Source organism: Oculina patagonica, chromosome 1 (assembly GCF_052425735.1).
Source record: "Oculina patagonica isolate OP01 chromosome 1, crgOcupat, whole genome shotgun sequence".
NCBI lineage: Eukaryota > Metazoa > Cnidaria > Anthozoa > Scleractinia > Oculinidae > Oculina > Oculina patagonica.
This window is the reverse complement of record NC_135758.1, coordinates 35,868,212-35,883,310: the sequence shown is the minus strand read 5'-3', so window position 1 is coordinate 35,883,310 and position 15,099 is coordinate 35,868,212. Positions and strand designations below refer to the sequence as shown.

At 39.3% G+C, this 15,099-nt stretch overlaps 2 protein-coding genes across 4 annotated transcripts in view; one reads left to right on the top strand and one right to left on the bottom strand.

Annotated features, from left to right (window-relative positions):
• Positions 1-926: 926 nt before the first annotated feature.
• On the bottom strand, positions 927-12,361 carry LOC144667044 (uncharacterized). 3 transcript variants are annotated; one of them, XM_078528447.1, is made up of 8 exons: positions 11,884-12,361; positions 10,181-10,468; positions 8,899-8,955; positions 8,607-8,772; positions 7,134-7,387; positions 5,596-5,847; positions 3,520-3,597; positions 927-3,114 (listed from the first exon to the last, which is right to left on the bottom strand). In XM_078528447.1, exons 1-8 carry the CDS (start codon positions 12,176-12,178, stop codon positions 2,918-2,920), a joined length of 1,587 nt encoding a protein of 528 aa, XP_078384573.1. In that variant the 5' UTR covers positions 12,179-12,361; the 3' UTR covers positions 927-2,917. The 3 variants fall into 3 exon arrangements, with proteins under 3 accessions (XP_078384573.1, XP_078384575.1, XP_078384574.1); XM_078528449.1 differs by having other exon boundaries at positions 8,908-8,955; XM_078528448.1 differs by having other exon boundaries at positions 8,899-8,952.
• Positions 12,362-12,492: 131 nt separating this feature from the next.
• The window catches only part of LOC144628238 (phosphatidylinositol N-acetylglucosaminyltransferase subunit C-like), a 60,812-nt gene continuing 58,205 nt past the window's right edge, over positions 12,493-15,099 (top strand). Inside the window, exons 1-2 of the mRNA XM_078486318.1 lie at positions 12,493-12,740; positions 14,420-14,489. Coding sequence (XP_078342444.1) covers positions 12,569-12,740; positions 14,420-14,489 — 242 coding nt within the window. The 5' untranslated portion in view covers positions 12,493-12,568. The remainder of the gene's footprint in view (positions 12,741-14,419; positions 14,490-15,099) is intronic.

The window sequence follows — 15,099 nt, the reverse complement described above, 5'->3', positions numbered from 1 at the left end:
CGAACTCGACTCGTTCCCCATAAAAGCATTACAAAATTAGTAAGCAAACATAACGTCATTGATATCTTCACTATTTTTCTCAGTGAATCGAAAGAAATCCTTGTAATTCAACAAATTTTGCCTTAAAATGTTATTTAGATACTTCTGTTGCAGTGAAATTGCATGAAACTGCTTAGAAATCTGAAATGTTCTTGATAAAAAGCAGCGTTTACGATTTTTTGCGGCAACTTTCGAGCAACTTTTTTTTGGATTTTTGTAGCAACTTTCGAGCACCTTTACCAGAACCTTCGAGCAACTTTTTGAACAATGTCGAGCAACTTGTGGAAAGCCCTAGCCATGACTTAAAACACATGAAGGACTCGACAATGGAACAAAGTTGTGCAGAAAGCTTATCCGTGGGAGGTTTGGTTTCCAAAAACTGATGGTCAGAAAATATAAAGTGAAAAATACGGATAGCAGTATTGCTGAACACCAGAGAAAAGTTTAGGGCGCGAGAATTCAAATAAATGAAAATGCTGTATATGATTAATATTGGTTAACGTGGCTGGATAAAGAGCCAATTCTTTTGCGAAAATCGACAGAAAACATTCTTAAGCATGGTTTTCACAAGCGACGCAAGCACAAGCGCAAGGATAACAGGTCTTATTTCTCCGTGAAAAAGGCTTCGACTCAAGCAAAAGCACAAGCGCATACTTGTGCTTGCGGCAAGCACAAGCACAAAATTTGTCCTTTTTGCGTGATCGCGCTTGTGCTTGTGCTTGCGTCGCTAGTGAAAACCAGGCTTTATGGAGACATAAAAAATGATTAAAAATGTATGAGAAAATTTAATGGTTTCGCAGTGAGGAGTGACAATGTCATGAAGACTCAGAAACGAATTTTGTCTTTGTATTACCAAAACTCTTGTAAAAAAAACCTTCAAGAGCATTTCAAACGGTTTATTTTATTATGAATATCATTTTACATCTATAGCTAAACGATTTCATGATACAGACAAAATGTTAACATTAAAGATTCTAAAAACGCGCGCGTTTACAAAGCCTGAAGCCGGAAACACGAGGACTAAGTTTAAAGAAACTGGAGAGCGGCCGGTGTGGCAAATAACATAAGTACTTATAACTGCGGATTTGCCTATACGCACTCCAGTGGCTGTATTAGAGAACGATAGTTCAGCTCTATGATTTTACTAGTTTTCTATTGCTTTTATCAGTTGAGAACAGAATGCAACGTGATTTGAAAGTTGCGTTTTCAGAGACAAAAGAACTAGCTGCAGACATCCAACGACACACGTTATACAGCCATAATAAGCTAGCACAAAATATAACTGACTCCCGACACAATTACTAGTGTCGAATTCTTTTATACAAGGCATTTGAAAGCAAAGCATTTTCCATGGCCTTGTGAATATTTACATTTCTTATTTAAAACTATTCATGGAGTGCTTTCATTTGCTGCACCAAAGCATTTCTTAAATCTCATCTTTTTCTAGAACGAAAAAGTCAGATGCATTGCAATCATTTCGATCAATGGCATGTGGTTTCCCCGGGGGGGGGGGGGTACTCCATATAATGGCCTATACGGGGAGGCTCCGCCCGAAAGGGGTACCTTTTTCAGGCTTCAGGTATATAAAAGGGTAGGGATTTCAGAAGTTTAGGTATATGAAAGGGTATGTAAATCCGTCAGTTAGGTTTTTTAAAGGGCCTTGAATTAAAATATTTCGAACAGACGCACTTTATGGCTGTATTATTTTAATTTATAAAGCGCAACATAAAAATGGCAAGAAAACGTCCTGTTCTAAGTTTATGCCAAGTCTTTTAGGTATATGAAAAGGGTACCTTTTTTCAGTAAAAGGTATACGAAAGGGGTACAATTTCTGTGAAAATGGTATATAAAAGGGTAAGGGGTAAGAGCTTGGGGCGGAGTTTCCCTGTATAAAACTTTTTGAGTGCCCCCCCCCCCCCCCCCCCCCCCCCCCCCCCGGGGTGGTTTCCAATTTTTGGGTTCTACAAAAAACCTCTGTATTTGCACTCTGCGATCACGAAATTTTTACATACAACTATGAACTGAAACGTATCTGAGGGTCTGGTTTATCATCAATGACGATCGACTAATAGATGATCGCAAGTTAATAAGTTAAAACTAAGTAAATGCGTTGCAATCTAAAGAAATACAACAGTTCCTGAAAACTATCTGGGGTTGGAAACAACCTTTTCGTTGAGCCGAAACAAATTTACAGGTTGACCGTAGAGATGAATAGTTAAAAATACCCCGACCAATGTTTTAGCCGATAAAATTGGCTCCAATGCATTTGGTCCGGCTCAACAGCGGTTCGACGTTTTTCACTGTTTATTGCGCAGGTTTTTGATTTTTGTTTATGTCTACTGGTGCAGAGTAATAGAGATGCATTCACGAGTTAATCATTTCACTGATTACCACTAACACATTCGATAAACCTATCAAATTTTCGCTGTTAACGTAATTGATGTCAGCGTTAACTCAGAAGTATAGTTTTGGAAGAATTGTTCCTTCACGAAGAGATTCGACTCCTTGAAAACGTTAACGCTGAAATACTTGTACGAAAACAACCGTTTTAGAGTAAAAGAAAAAAATGTTTTTTTTTTTAACACAAGAAACACATTTTCGAAATATGTTTTTCCGCGGCCCGGGCAGACTAGGAAACATTTATTTTCGCAGGAATGTTTCCAAGTTTAGTCCGGGGTTTAGTCAGGCCCTAAATCACCAATCAGTCTAAAAATTGGGCAAGCACTGAGCCAGGTTCTACGGAAGTTGTCGCATCATCATGACATCACATGCATACGTCACGTTGCTTAGCAACTTCAAAGACGAAGGCCGCATCGCACGAAGACCGCAGACTCAGGAAGTGCAATCTAAAAGCGTTCTTGTATCCCCAGTTGATTTCTTAAAGAAGATCTGCAATGAACGGGCATCCTATATCCACTAAAATGTCATACAGTGCTCCCACGGTGCTATTGGCTTTGACCTCCCAATATCTTAGGACCTCATCGGCGGGATTTTCAACCCTTTTGGAGTCAAGGTATTTGATTGAATTGTTGTCCATTCCAAGTCTCTCGGCTAAGAACTTCCAGTGGTCGTCAGCTAAAAATAACAATTAGACAAAATTAATTACAAGGACTACAAGGGTTTGACGATACTTCGTACTACTAAGGTACGCGAAGAGCTCCGACTGATTTTTATCCAATCAGAAAAATATATAAAATGCATGAAAAATTATACGATCTTGGAAAACTGTTTGCGTCAGTTTACAGTTTCAAAGTACACTGGCAAGGTACAATGTTTTAATGTTAACGACTGTGACATACAGTATGTTGATGCAAGTTTATTTGAAAGCGTCCCTTACCCAACTAACACAAAATACAAGTTCGATTCAACTCCGTTTATAAAGGACACTCTCGGGAACGCGTCTTGGTATCAGTAAGGTCAGGTGTTTTTTACAGCATTGATTGTGTATTTGCCGTTAAAACACAAAAAATTGGTACGTACCGCACAAGTTTCTTGTCAGATTTCTTCGGAAAGTGTAACCAACTTCTCTTATGAATGTAATAGGCGAAAGCATTGGACCTAAAAAAAATTCAAAATCAAATCAATTCAAATAAACAAGTAAACAAGTTACCTCCCAAGTGATCTTCAATTTGCTTACCCTATTTCCTTACTGCGTATTGTTCCTTAAACCCTCCCCTTTCCCTAATCAAAGATCTCATCGGAATATCGACTTTTTTGTATGAAGTTAGTATGAGTAGAAGGTTTATCCTGGGCATTGTTGTTCGAACATATCATGGAAGAATTCAAACGTCTTTTAGTTTTATTTTCGCGGAGGAAATGCAGTATTTGTCAGTCGCGACGGCTGGGCGCTTTGCGACTCATATACTTTGGCTTGGTTGAAAATGGTAAACTTTGACGTTTGCCTTTAATCGAAATAGTTGTTTCCTTTCGAGTTAGAAAGATATCTACTCGGCTTAATGCAGGGTTCCCGATAAAGGTTACGCACGACAGAGTTACCTTTTGTCTCGTCACGCAATCTTAACCCCACATTGAAAAGTAAATTTTAGTTTGGATATTAACAAAAGCCGCTTCTCCTCGCGTTATTCTTTACCTTACGGCTACACATGCCATTTCTAACGACTACATTTCCAGTTAAACAGTTGCTGTTTATTTTTTTTTTCTAATGGCGATGCATTAACTTCTGAACAGAAAAAAAAAAAAACTTTTAGCGTTTACTGCTTCCACCGGAAGTAATTTCACAAATGGCTACAAAATCACTTGTAAACATCACTTCACACCTGCATTGAGTGATGTTGCAATTCTAAATTGTGCAACTCAGCAGAAATAATCAATTGTCACGAAATGAATTCGCTTTGGTTAACTATTTGCAACGTTTTAGTGTGTGAAAGACTTGTACCAGTACAAATTTGCGTTGTTAATTGTTTTAGGTTAAATTAATATTAGCGCCTAAAGACTTGTACCAGTACAAATTGCGTTCCTAATCGTTTTAAACTTCGTTGCCTTCGAGCGCTGAACCCCTCACATTCTTAATTGGTTATGTCACGTAAGATTTGGGCTACTCACGTTTTTAATTGTTATATAACGTTTGTAAATTTGACAAGTCACGTTTTTTCTACAAGAACGAAGTGTTGAAGCACAACTATAGAGTGACACTTTACAAGTCACGCGCTTTGATCACCCACAGCGGAAAGTATTCCCTTGAGAAATTAAAGCAGTCCCCTGAGAGTGAACAAATATGTGGTAAGAGAGGGAATTAGTTGTCCACATATCTCCTTTTTTTGCTTGAATAACAAGCAAAAAATTCGAAAAAAGCAGCGACGCTGTAAACGGTTCATTTAATTTCCTCTGCCCGTTTTCATGGCCTCGACATTACTTAGAGATTAATAATAAAAACTACGCTACAGCGCTGGCGCAAACGGCAAAGGCAACTTGCTATTGATTCTGATTCTGTTTTTGAATTATGAATTAATCCATCGGAAATTTGAAAACATATCTTACGTTCACCTGCAACAAACGCAAAAAGTACTCACTTTCACGTATGCGGAATTTTTCGTCACCATTTTGTCATGGCGCGATAAGAACCACCAGCTTTACAGGCTAAAAGGAGGCCGAATATAAGGCTGAAATAGCTGATGAAGCCCAAAAACTACAAAAAAGCTTGAACATTCCTCTGCTTACCACACTGGACATTTGAGATAGCTATCATAGTGGTTTGACAAGAAACAGGAAAAATAAAGGTACGATAGCATGACTTCGTAATACTGGCTAAAAGTCGTAAAGCCCGGGCCAAACGAGGATGGGAGTTGACAAGAGTTCAAACTCTGGCTCTCGTTTGGCCTGAAACTCTCACACACTCTCATCGACTCTCACGCACTCTCATCGACTATCATCGACCTTGAACATGCTTAAATTTTTCATGAGAGTCGATCGGAGAGTTTGACGGACTCTCGTTCTCGTTTAGCCCGAGTTGACTCTCATGAGAGTCAACTCTCATCAACTCTTATCCTCGTTTGGCTCGGACTTAAGTCGTAGCTTATCACTCCCGTAATCACTCACCCGTAACGCCTTTAAACGTTGGTAACGCTTCCCTTAACGCCTTTATAGCTGTTTCTCTGTCACTGCTCGGTACCAAATCCGTGTATCTGCGGATTGGATAGTTCTTACTCTGCAGTATGAGGTCCTTGGTGGGTATATTACTGTTTCCAAGTTCCTTTCTCAACAGTGCCTTTGCATTCTGCCCCAGTTTACTTGAAATTAATGAAGCTTCACTGTCATTGAGATCTCCGAAGAATTTCACTTCTCTGTGGCCTGCAAAGATTAGGAAGGCCGTCGTAAATACACTTATAACACATCACGTAAGTGTCGCGAGGGACAACAGAGACAACAAAACTAAAAAAAAAAACCTCACGTTGAAGGTGAAATGACTGATAGCTGATGCACTGATATTATTTTACTCGCAGAAGTACCTTAAAGGCCGGAAAATAACTTAATGATTAGATAGGGCTGAATAGAGAAGCCTGAAATGCCTTAGCAGGGGAGCCTCGTACAAACAAGGCGGCTTTACATTTAAAACTAGTGGTAACCACAGGTTAGAAAGTGCGGGCCTCGATGCAGTTAAGAGAAGGTACTGGGAGGGAAGTGTTTTTAAATCACTGGACAAAAGAATTTAATTATTCCGAGTAAGGTCGAGTAACGCGTCACGCTTAAGTCACGAATGTTTTTTATCGTTTCCTATTGCCGCGAACCAATCAGAGTTGTTTTTTGATTGACAGTTTTGCGAAGTGTAGTCGATCGAGATGTGATTTTCCTCCGTCGGCAAACTCGCTTTGTTGTCAGTGTTATAAGGAATTTCTCGAGAATAACCGTTGTTGGAATCATTCGCTTTGCCGTAGTTTATCTGTGATACAATCACAGCAGATCTTCTCAAAAGCAACACCTATAAAACAACGTCTGCAAAACGTAATGTCTGCAAGACAGAAGCCTCGATCTAATGTGACAAACTGTTGATTTTTCGCATTCTTATCGCTCTTGGCAGTGTTTTAAAGTTTGTCAATCGTAATCCATCTGAATTTTCGTCAGACGAAACCATCCCTGTTAATTTTTCGCTTTTCATTTCTCCGTTGATGTTTTTCTGCCTTAGAAAACTATTAATTTGAGGTTTCCTTCAATTTGGTTTTAACACAATCTCCTATACCTTGCGAGATTTTGAAACATTACGTTCAAAGTACTGCATGTATGACATCTTCACCGTCTGCTCTTTGCTCTGCGCCGGCGCAACAAAAAGAAACCTACGTCCCAGTAAGGACTAGGTAAAGATTAATTCAAAGGGATCGACGATTGACCTGCCACGTTCATGGAACATTGTTTATTACAATCATAATGATGGGAGTCGAAAATAATAGGACATAGTTCACAACGAAGTTATCGTTTGTTTCTCATAGCCATAATTTCACATTTCACGGACAAAAAATAAGGCCGTTCACGAATCACGAAAATACCCTTAACCACCTTCAATAAAACTAAAGTTAAGGAATTCTTTCCCAGTGAACTGAGTTAACCTACAGCTATACAAAGAATTGCTTAATTTTACTTACTCAATGACCCCATTCCCTTAGTCAAGTTGTCAATGGGACTATCAACACAGTCCAGTTGGCACCCCAGACTTTTCTCAAGATAATATGTACAGTCTTTACGCTCAGAACGGTTCACAGCACCGAGGAGAGCCTGAACTGTAGCGTTGCGTCCTTGAAGTGAAATCCATCCCTTTATTACATGAAACGTTGGGCCTCCATCTCTTCCCTCCATAGCAGATTCTTTGCCGGCTGGAAGGCCAAGTTCTTTGTAAAACCTAATTAATACACAAGAGAAAGACAGGGTCCAATAGGCCTTTTTCAACGATTGGTCTCGTGAACAATCATCGTATACATGTAGCTGGAGCTATATGATTTCAAGAAATGGACAGAGCGTGTTTTACCTATAATCCCAGACTAACGTACTTGAGGCACCCCATTTAACAAAAATAACTTAACAATTCGTTACGAATACTCTTAAAAAGAGACCCCCTTCCCCCCGTTACAATGTTGCAAAATAGGCAGTAATGGGAGGCATTGCTTTTTCATGCTTCACAACATTGGAAAGGGAGAGAGGGGGAATTACTACTCAGGTATTTTCTTGTTTCAGGTGGGAAAAAACAGCAAGTGTCCCAAGAATGATGTCTGGGATTGTAACCCAAATACAATTTTTTAGATGATTGGGGCATAATGGTGAGATTTTGTGATGGTTTGAACACTTGAGTAATTAGAAGGTTTTGTAAGGAAGTGAGAAGAACTTGCAATATTGCCCAAATAAATTTTCTATATTTATTAATTTCTTTAAAACGACAGTGGTCTGTAAGATGTAGGAAGAGCGTGAGAAACTTAACCATAGTCAGAAATGTCAGGCCAGTAAACTGCAAGGGAGAGATTTTATGGGCTTTGGAAATACAGTAGAATCCTAACTTCTTATCTCCCAATTTCTCAAAGCAATTTTAATGACCCAGGAGGTTTGAAAAATTAGGATTTGACTGTATTAAAATTTACAAGGACTTGTATGAAAAAGCACATGAGCGTGACTGGATGGCAAGGCACTTTTCCTCTCATACAAATCTTTTTAATTTCAAGCAGTCATAAAGATACCCCATTTTAAGTTGGGGGGGGGGGGGAGGGAAGAGAGTAAGCCTGAAAATTTACATGCTAGCTTATTTCTATACTATTTCTATTTCTATATATATATTTCTATATAAATTGCTATATATAAGTTTTTAATGGAAAGTTGGTCACATGACCAACTATTGCAAAGGCCTATTTTACCTAGTAAAAATTGAATGGCATTATGAGAGAATTTAACTGCCAGAGACCATTGTGTGGCTCCATCCAAATTGTACTGGTTTCATACATTCCCTACAATTCTGTCAATACTAATAATTAATTATTTACTGTGCATAATACATAACACTTGCATCACAAATAACACTGCTTAAATTAACTTCAGTTAACATTAGTAAAACAATGAGAATGACTATAGCCAACCTCTTCCATCCATTACCCCAAATATCATCTTCATCCATTTGATGCCTGAATTCTTTTAACAACTCAGGTCTTTCCTCTAGAATGTCTTGGACTGGGGTATTAAATGAATAGGAACTGCTGTCTTGTACAGGGAACTTTATAGGTGATCCCTCACTATAAGAAGATCCTATTAAGGGAGAGGATATGAATGTGCATTTATAGATTGATACTTGTAGCAAGGCAAGGTTGACCAAAGAGTATAAATTGAAATAGAGTTTAAAAGAAGAAACAAGGAAGTTTGTAAAACCAGTACCTAACTGACCGTCTGACTGTCCAGATGTCCATCCATGTACCTGCCTTTCTGTGACTACTGACAATGAGAAATTAACAGTCACATCATTGCACCTTGATTCCTGGCCTACTTGTAGTACTCACACTTACACTGTACTTTTAGAGTGCAGTGGCCTAATGGTCAGTGGGTCAAGCAGTCCAGGCAACTGTAAGCCCTGCAGGGGTCACTCGGTTGTGTTCTTGGGGTAGACACTTGACATTCACACACCCTCTTCTCCAGTCGAGAATAAAAATGGCACAGCCAAATTGTTACGACAACCTGACAGAATAGCAATACTCCTCTAGGGAAAGTAGCAGTACTTCTAGTTGCTTCATGCTCCAGAAAACTAAGTTTAATGCAAGGGCTTATGATCACGAGCTACTGGGCTTTATAGGTTTGGCCTATGCATGCAAGTGATGATAATTATAATAACAATGATGATGATGGCGATGATATCCATGATGCTCCAGTTATATAATAATAACAAATACCTTATTACATGAAATTTTTGCGACACGTTAATTTCGCGATTTTGAGGTGCACATATTTCGGGACACTTAAATTTCGCGATTTTGCGAAAATTTTGTATTTTGAATCACTTTTATTTCGCATTTTTGAGTGAGACACAATTTACTTTTTTTTAGCAATATATTTTGACATGCCTTTGAATTATATAAAACGACTTCATCGAAGGAACAACAACGTCAAAATTAACAAAAACGCAGGAGGGGACTTAATCTCAATAGAGCAGTTCTCCGAATGTCTACAAGTGAGTCAATTGACGACGACATCCAGTTACATTGATTACTGACATATGCGAGTCACTTATATTCACGTCATGTTATGTTCGCTACACTTATTGTTCGCGTCACTTTAATTTCGCGATTTTTTTAGAATCGCGAAATTCGCGAAATTAAAGTGTCGCGAACATTTCATGTAATAAGGTAAATGCTGAGAGGCTGTGAATCTTGACCATTATTCAATGGCTCAAATCTCCTGTAAGGTTTACTCTAGTCCGCTAACAATAACAAATTATTATTAATTAGTACCACTTAATTCACCTGCATGCGGGGTGGAAAGAACATTAAGATACATAGGGGTTCAGAGGTTGAGCACACCAAGACAGTGTCTTGGGCAGGGTGCTCGTTCTTGAGCCTCTTTCTACCCTGCATGCTGGTGAATAAGGAGTAACTGCAAATAATGTACAGTCAATGTAAAGTCCAGCACACTAACCAATGTCATTCCAAATCTTATGTACATGTACCTTTTAGTCCAGCGTCCTGTAGAAGCTTTTCTGCCATTGAAGGATGGACTTTCTCTAGCCCTTGCACAAACAAGTCAAAAGCAGTTGGACCCCTTCTTGGGAGCACTTCAGTCAAAAGCATGTCTACCCTTTCGGGGACTGGTTTTGCAAAATTAAGTAGATTTTGTTTATCTTGTTCATCTAATAAACCTGATAATTGAGTCACCATTTTATCTAGGCTCATGCGATGAAGGTTTTCAACATTTTTGCGGAGGATTTCCTTGTGTTGGCTTGTCATTCCAGTGTTATCTTTACAGGTGAAGAGTTTTCCAAATATGTAAAAAATTAATTTGAAAAATCAGTAAATGCCAGCGGCCAAGGTCAGGTCCCCTGTTTTATGAGTCAAATGAGTCTATGAGTCATGAGTCATGAGTCAATGAGTCAAGCTCATTTTTACACAAAGTAGGATATTATCTATTGAACCAAGGTTTACCTTTACACAAGTAAGCTTACAAGCACTTCACATTGCTTATGGTTAGTTCTACTCTGGTTTGCTTGCGGTTAGTTGCACTCCCATTTGCTTGTGGTAAGTTCCACTCCGGTTTGCTTGCGGTTAGTTCCACTCCGGTTTGCTTCTGGTTAGTTCCACTCTGGTTTGCTTGCGGTTAGATTTAATTTGATAGTAAGGGTAGCACTATTTTCAAATTTATAACTCTAATTTAAGATTTGACTCATTGACTCATGACTCATTGTCTCATTTTACTCATAAAAACTTTACTCTCGGCCAAGGTTAGATAAAACTGTTTCAGTTTGAAAAATGCAACATGAACATGTAGCCACCAGAGTTAGTTGTTTGGTGATTTGGGTCATTTTTGTGACCTGTGTATGCTGTGGCGGAACTAGGGGAGGGGCCTGGGTGGCAAGGGGGGGGGTGGGCATCCTATAATTTTTCAGGCCAAACTAAGACCTGTAAGGTTGAGAAAAAGTCCTCTCGACTTCAGGCCCCCCTCTTATTCTTGAAGTCTGGATGATCACCCCCACTTACCTGAAGGTCTGGTTCCGCCACTGGTTTGGGGCAATGATGTTGATCTTAACACCCTTGGTAGTAAATGAGCTAATTGTTTTCGGGCTATTCCAGCATAACTATTCTCCCTTTTCCAGGCATACTCTAGGCAGTTGGCTCAAGCTCAACTGCACATAGAGAGGCCCTGCCAGGGTAAATTCCGACAAGCGACATGGCCCAAAAAGTAGCGACAGCATACAAATAAAATTGCGACAAACGACAACCTTTATGGAAAAAACTTAAATTCCGACAAGGACAGGCAATTTTCCTTCAATTTAATTACCAACAGTGACATGGCACATATTTAAATTTAGACAAGCGAAACGGGAACCCCCCTGGCAGGGCCTCCATAGAGGGTAATATTCCAATTTTGATGAAATTGGGACTTGGTTCCACGGCTTTAGAGAAAGAACAACACTTTCATGGGTAGGGCATTTGCACTTTTCTCAAATGCCCAGCTGTGTGAGGAAAAAAAAGAAACAAACAAATATATACCTTAGTATGTGTGGAAGGGGGACGGAGAAGGGGGGGGGGGGGGCAGAGGAGACGGGGAGTGGGCATCTAATGACAGAGCCCTAGCTAATTATTGACATTTTTATTGCTTCAAAGTAAAACAAGTAAACCCTAAACCTTTTCTCGTTCGAGAAAAAAGTATTCTTACCTTTCGGAATAGAAGCTATCTGTATCCCTGAATCCTGTATCAGAAGATCGGCGAGGTGTTTCTGGCTCTTAAGTTCATATAGAGTAGAAACAAAGTTTTTAAAAGCGTTTGGTCCCTTCCTGATAAGCATGTCGAGTAATGCGTAAGCTTGTTCTCTTCGCGTTTCCTTTGTTTTTATCTCCTCCCTGTCATCATCGTCAAGAACATCTAGTCTATTCAACAACTTTAAAGGCTCTAAATCCTCCGCGATGGCGATCCGACGGCTCCGAAGGATCTCTCTGTGTTCTTGCTCCATCTTCCAGGATGGAAAAGCGGAAGTACAGAGTGCGTATCCTTTTGCTTCGAAATCGCAAGATATTGACTTCTTTCCGGAACTGAAATTCTTCTTATTCGTTCTATGATACTTAATTCACCAGAGGTGTAACTATTTCGCTAGAGACGAGCAACACAACCCTTGATAATAAACCACACTGAGTCATCCTCAAGAACTAAATGACTTCGACGATTTCGGATGTTCGTTTGAGCCTGCTGTATCCACAAGCAGTTCACATATTTGAGAAACTATACGTCGTGTACAGGTCATATAATTTACCGTCAAGTGTGTGAAATTTCAATATGGCGGACAGCCGGCTGTTCCAGGTGAACTCTCGAATCTGTTTTGTCCTGTAGAAGCGAAGAGCGAAACATGCAGTGTGCGTTGGTGCTGCAAACCATGGTCAGTGACACTGGAAAGGGTAATGATTTCCTTTCAGTTCAGGTAAAAAGGAAAAAGCCATGGAGAAAAGTGCTTTACGAAGACCAAGGCGTCCCTGACAACTATGTGGACAAATCATTTCTCGAAGAAATGAAGAAAAATTGTGAGTTTGCTAATTATGCTTACCACGGAGTAGTTCTTGAGAACAAAGGTTGATACATTTGATGTAACATAGTTGATTGGATAGCAAGAAGCGTTGTTTCACACCTTCGGCATTAAACAATTGAGTATAACAGGGAATAATATTTTCCCGGGCGGGATACTCCCGTAAATTTTCACCCCTGAAATTTCGAATAGGCGTTACTGTAGACCTTCAGGGATGTCTTCCAAAAATCGTTCATACGCGCATTGCTTTAGACAAACCCTTGGAAAAGTATATATCACTGTATTGCTAAGAAAATGTAGAATCTAAAGAAATGATTACCGTATTTTCTCAATTAAACGCCCCCGGCGTTTATTTCAAACTTGGCATGCAGGACCCGGCGTTTATTTGAAGCCGGCGTTTAATCGGGGTCTGGTGTTTATTAACGAGGTGCAATTTTTTATCATATTTTTAGTTTGATTTATTACTACCAATTATCCTAGACGCAGGGGCAGTTTGTCAAGGCGGGACGATTTTTCTCTTCGTCCCGCCTCGAAAAACTGTCCCTGGGTCTCCGAGGATGATTATTACCAAAATGCAGCATACGGCACATGTTTGTTGCAATCAAGATTTGTGACAAACATGAACAATATAGGAAAAAGTTAATTTTATGGGTACAAAGGAATAAGTTCATTGACGACAACGTCGCCAACGTCCTCCTGGTTTATAAACGTACTCCTAAAATTAACAACAAAGTTGCATACGGTACTAGTATGTCAGCGGTGCTATTGCTATATATTTTATAATACTTGTAAGCTTGACCGCATATAAATGTCGGGACCTCGATTAAACGCCCCCTGGCATTTATTTAAAAATTAGCAGATTTGACCCGGCGTTTATACGAGGCCGGTGTCTAATTGGTGTGCAGCGTTTAATCCAGAAAATATGGTATTTTAAAGATTTAGTGTATGGTAAGCTCGTGCAGCAAGCCTTAAACTGCAACAGTGACGATGCTTGCTAAATTGAACTACCGGTACCTTCTTTCATGTTCGCACTTATGACCAAAAAACTACACGCCAAATACCCAATCTGCTCATTTAAATAAATTGATTCCTAAAGCACAACTGTTATATTCTTGATTAAATCAGCTTAAATTCTCCGAAGCACTCCTGAATTAAAAATTACCTACCTATTCGACGCCATGTTTAAATGTCCTTCAGCCGTAAACAGCAACATTGTAACATGAACTTGTCAATAATACTCGGCCATCATATGCAAACAGCAAAAGGTCGTGCTTGTTATGCTTTCCAGTTCTCCTAGAGGGTATCTAAAGTATTTATTGATCATAGTGTCCCTATTGAAGACAGTTTCAAAAGGAAATCTGGGACTGTTTATCATGACAAAAAAACTCAACATCCGCACTCAGAGTCACAAAATGGGATGTTGTGTTTTCTTGACAACCGCACCGAAAGAGTTAAGGATAGACACCAAAAAAATTGACACCCTATCCCACGGCACATCCCTATATAGCCCATGCTATGGGAGTGCCCCCCCCCCCCCCCTTTCAGGAATTTTTTTTTTTCCAGTCTGAGGAACACCTATTTTGTGACAGGTGTCCTCGCATTCCTCTTAATTTTTATTTTAAGCAAAGTGAAAGAAAATGTCAGTTAAGTTTGATGTTGCAGGTACTTTTTTTGCAGTAAATACAAGAACCTACCAGTTCTGGTCAGTGGTGTCAGAGTCAGGGGCAGTGTCTCAGCAAGTAAGCAGGTAAAAAAATAACTTTAATTCTAGGAGCAAAAGTTTTTGTTGAATATCTGGAAACTGCTAAAAGTGTTACACTCTGTAACCAGTACTCTTTGAAGAATGCCCCTTAGAATGAGGCTTAAAACGATAGGAACTATTTCCGTCCCTATTTTCATGAATAAGATGTATATACCTAACTTGCTTGTTATTGTAAAATTTAATTTAATTATCTACTTCTTTCTGGTGTTATTTCAGCCGAGAAGCAAATTTGCTCTTGGCACTAAGTTATTTAATTCCTTGCCAAGATTGTGGCAAGAGCTACATTTGGTGAAACAAAATGTAAATTTGCTTCTTGACTGAAAGAACAAGGGAAAGTGGTTGAACGTAAACAATTGCAGTAGCCAGCGTTCGCTGATCATTCTTTACATTTTGGTCACTCCATCTCCCGGGAATCTTCCAAGATCTTAAGTACAAGACTTAGTGCAAATTGGTATACTGGACGCCCTTTAGAAGTGTGGGAGATCAACACTTGCAGGAATCCACTCAACCAGGATTACAGTAATAATCTGCCACATGAGTATTTCAATTTAGCTTTAAAGGACAAGATCAGACTTAATTAGCTCAAATTTGCAGT

Excerpts from the sequence above, each read along its gene's own strand:
- LOC144667044 (XM_078528447.1), bottom strand. The coding sequence starts at position 12,178 with ATGGAGCAAGAACACAGAGAGATCCTTCGGAGCCGTCGGATCGCCATC. Across the intron at positions 7,388-8,606 it reads TGGGGTAATGGATGGAAGAG|GTTTTACAAAGAACTTGGCC; the intron begins GTTGGCTATAGT and ends TGTATTAATTAG. Across the intron at positions 3,115-3,519 it reads TCTGACAAGAAACTTGTGCG|CTGACGACCACTGGAAGTTC; the intron begins GTACGTACCAAT and ends TGTTATTTTTAG.